Raw genomic sequence first — 2,839 nt, forward strand, 5'->3', positions numbered from 1 at the left:
CCAACGCAAGGGAAGAAGTTCCCCGAACGTCTCACATTCCTTGAGAGAAAACCATCAGAAGCTCTCACCGGGGTTTTCGTAAGACACCTACGAATAAGCTGGAGGGAGGGTGAGTTTGAAGGGCTCAGATCGGAACGCCTAACGACCCCTCTCACGCACGCGTGCTATACGTACTGTGACACGCGATTGAGGCCCGCGAGAAGTGACCGAAGAAAACTAAAGTTAATAATGATCCTGTTCTTCCAAGGATGTAGGTACTTGTATATTCATGTATGTCTGCATTGTCAAACAAGGCAAAATATGTCGCCACAGAACTCGTAGTCGAAGCATCTTCAATCGTGGCGCCTTTTGCAACCCACGCACTACACCGAAAAGTCCCGCTGGCCGCCGAGCTCTTATTGATGTGCGTCCCCTGACACTCACTCACTCATTCACGCTCAACTGTTCAGAGGTCGGGCAGTAGCAGCATAACGGTCAAAATGTACAAACACACTAACTATGCACGTTCCCCACAAACACACCCTTTTTTCTCGCAGAGCGCCCCGCTGACGACGGGTCATCGGATCCTTCCCGCCGCTTCCTCCTCCAATGTGTGGAAGACGTGCGAAGCTTGTTTTGTACGAAGCGTACAACTCACCGTGATCACAGACCCACCCGGATCAGGTCACCATCCACTGACACCAACCGTACCTTCTTCATGCATGCGCCCCGCGGCTTTCACACCAGAGCCCCCCCCCGCCGACAGCTAATAGTACGGTCGTCCTTTGGTCACTATTGAGAGCATCATTGTTGCGTGCGGGATTGTAGGTGCGCGAATTCAAAACCATCAGGAAGATAGCGCTTCAAGGGCGCATAGCACCGTTCTATTCAAAAAATGTCTCACCAGCCAGAAGACTGTGGAAAACATTCGTCAGGAGGCGTATCAGCTAAGGTGCCTCAGACAGTGGGAGGGACTTTTACACACCGGAATATCACTCCCGGCCGAAATGAGAGTAATCCAACTCAAGAGGCCATCACGCTGCGCCATAACTACATCAGATGTCTGGCCTTGAGGAAGGTGTACTTCAAGAAAACAAGGACTGAAACAAATCTCCCAAGCATTACCGTGACTGACCCCTCCCCCCACTTGCCCCCCTCTAATAGCCGACGACAAAACCGTCCCTCTGCTCCTCCACCGAGACTATCCGCTCCGCTCTCTCATCAGGTCAACATTCGGATCCCTGATATTGCACGGACCTACAAGACGAGATTAACTTAGATTCACCGAGACACACAGAGATGACAGCGGGCCTGCACATCCGGTCCAACTCTCATTCGTCTCGACCAGAGTCGTACCGCCATGTCGAGAAACAGGCATACGTACCACTACTCTCCGGAAAAGTTATGAGGCACATTGCTTCTTTCACTGACACCACGGAGAAACAGTGATGACAGGAGCTGTCTCCTCCAACCAACATCAACCATGGGCCGTTCCCCCCCAACAGAAGGCGATGCCCAAGAAGCGAAAACAGAAATGACTAGGGAAGCGTATAAACGGGTACCAAGAGAAGCGATGATTGTTACAGCGCCTACTACCCTCTGGTAGTATCTGATATGACATCACTCCACGCCTGCTTCGTACCCGAGAGTTCACGCAAGCCCTTTACCACCTGCTTCCTTGCGAACCCAGTAGAGAGGAGTCGATCATCACTCCACTACATACAGACACACTCTTGGCTGACTCTGCGAGTGAAACAAGAACAGTCCTCCCCCTCCGCGTGAGAGTACTCCAAGTGGTACATACCTGAGTAAGACGCTTGGTGACACCATCAACTATCGAGAATTCTTATGCTGCGACTCCCAAAGAGGTATTCACCGGACCCGTCGTTGAGATCAGTACTCCCCCCCCAGCGAATAGAGATAAGGGTAGATACTTTACAAGAAATAGACACGACAGTACATGACAGACCGATGTGCCTGCCTGCATACAGAACCTCGTATGTAACTGTCTTTACTAGTATCCTGTTCTCAACACGAGGCGCTGAAAAGAACGCGAGCTGTTGTTGTTGTGTTGATCCCTGTGTGTGACGCGGTACCAAGCGCACTGACAACGTATTGTGATGCGGGAAACACTTTGGAGAAAAATTGAGAGTCTGAACCTTTGTTAGTGAAATAGCGAAGTCGTGGATCACATAGCGGCTTCTACTGCTATTGGACAGCCGCTTCTTTCACGTGTACTTCTTTATCGCATTCGCAATCTTGACAGACATGTATTTAAGGTCTATGAAAAAGCCAGAATCACTCGACAAACACACACCCACTGCCCAGTTCTCCCTACAGTCCCCCCTTTGAGTCATATCCTTGTTAACTCGGAGGCACCACGGGCTCTACACTAGTCGACGGTGGCAAAGACGGTTGATTCGATTGATCAGAAAGCAGCAGAAGTATACGATGCGCATCCGAGGCGGGGGTGGTAAGGAGCATCTTGACTTGCTTTAAGACCTGTGAAGAAAAGGATCGAGTAAACAGACACACATGTCCACCATTCTATTCAAAAAGGAACACGTCGGAATCCCAAAAGATTCATCGCCTCTCCTGGCCCTTCCGAGAAGACGCATCACTGATAGCATAGGTGTACTCTCTCTATCATCAATCGTAGTACAATTCTCGGGAGCAAAAGAGAAGAGAACAGCCGAAGGCACTAAAGTAACGAAAGAGAAGACCTTCGTGAACAGGAATCGAGCCTGGCGATAGGCCTGCTCCTACCGCGTCTGTACACTGGCACAAACCGTTGAGTAACCAAGAATCCGATGCCTGAAAGGAACTATGTATATAAGTAGAAAGAGCCCACCGTACGTCC

The 2,839-nt window shown here is 50.3% G+C and overlaps 1 protein-coding gene across 1 annotated transcript in view; it reads right to left on the minus strand.

Moving 5' to 3' along the window:
• Positions 1-2,839, minus strand: part of CSUI_002976 (eif2 kinase if2k-a (incomplete catalytic triad)) — a 4,884-nt gene continuing 2,045 nt past the window's right edge. Inside the window, exon 4 of the mRNA XM_068063174.1 lies at positions 1-2,481. Coding sequence (XP_067924855.1) covers positions 2,344-2,481 — 138 coding nt within the window. The 3' untranslated portion in view covers positions 1-2,343. The remainder of the gene's footprint in view (positions 2,482-2,839) is intronic.

The sequence above is a fragment of the Cystoisospora suis genome (genome assembly GCF_002600585.1).
Source record: "Cystoisospora suis strain Wien I chromosome Unknown contig_1253, whole genome shotgun sequence".
NCBI lineage: Eukaryota > Apicomplexa > Conoidasida > Eucoccidiorida > Sarcocystidae > Cystoisospora > Cystoisospora suis.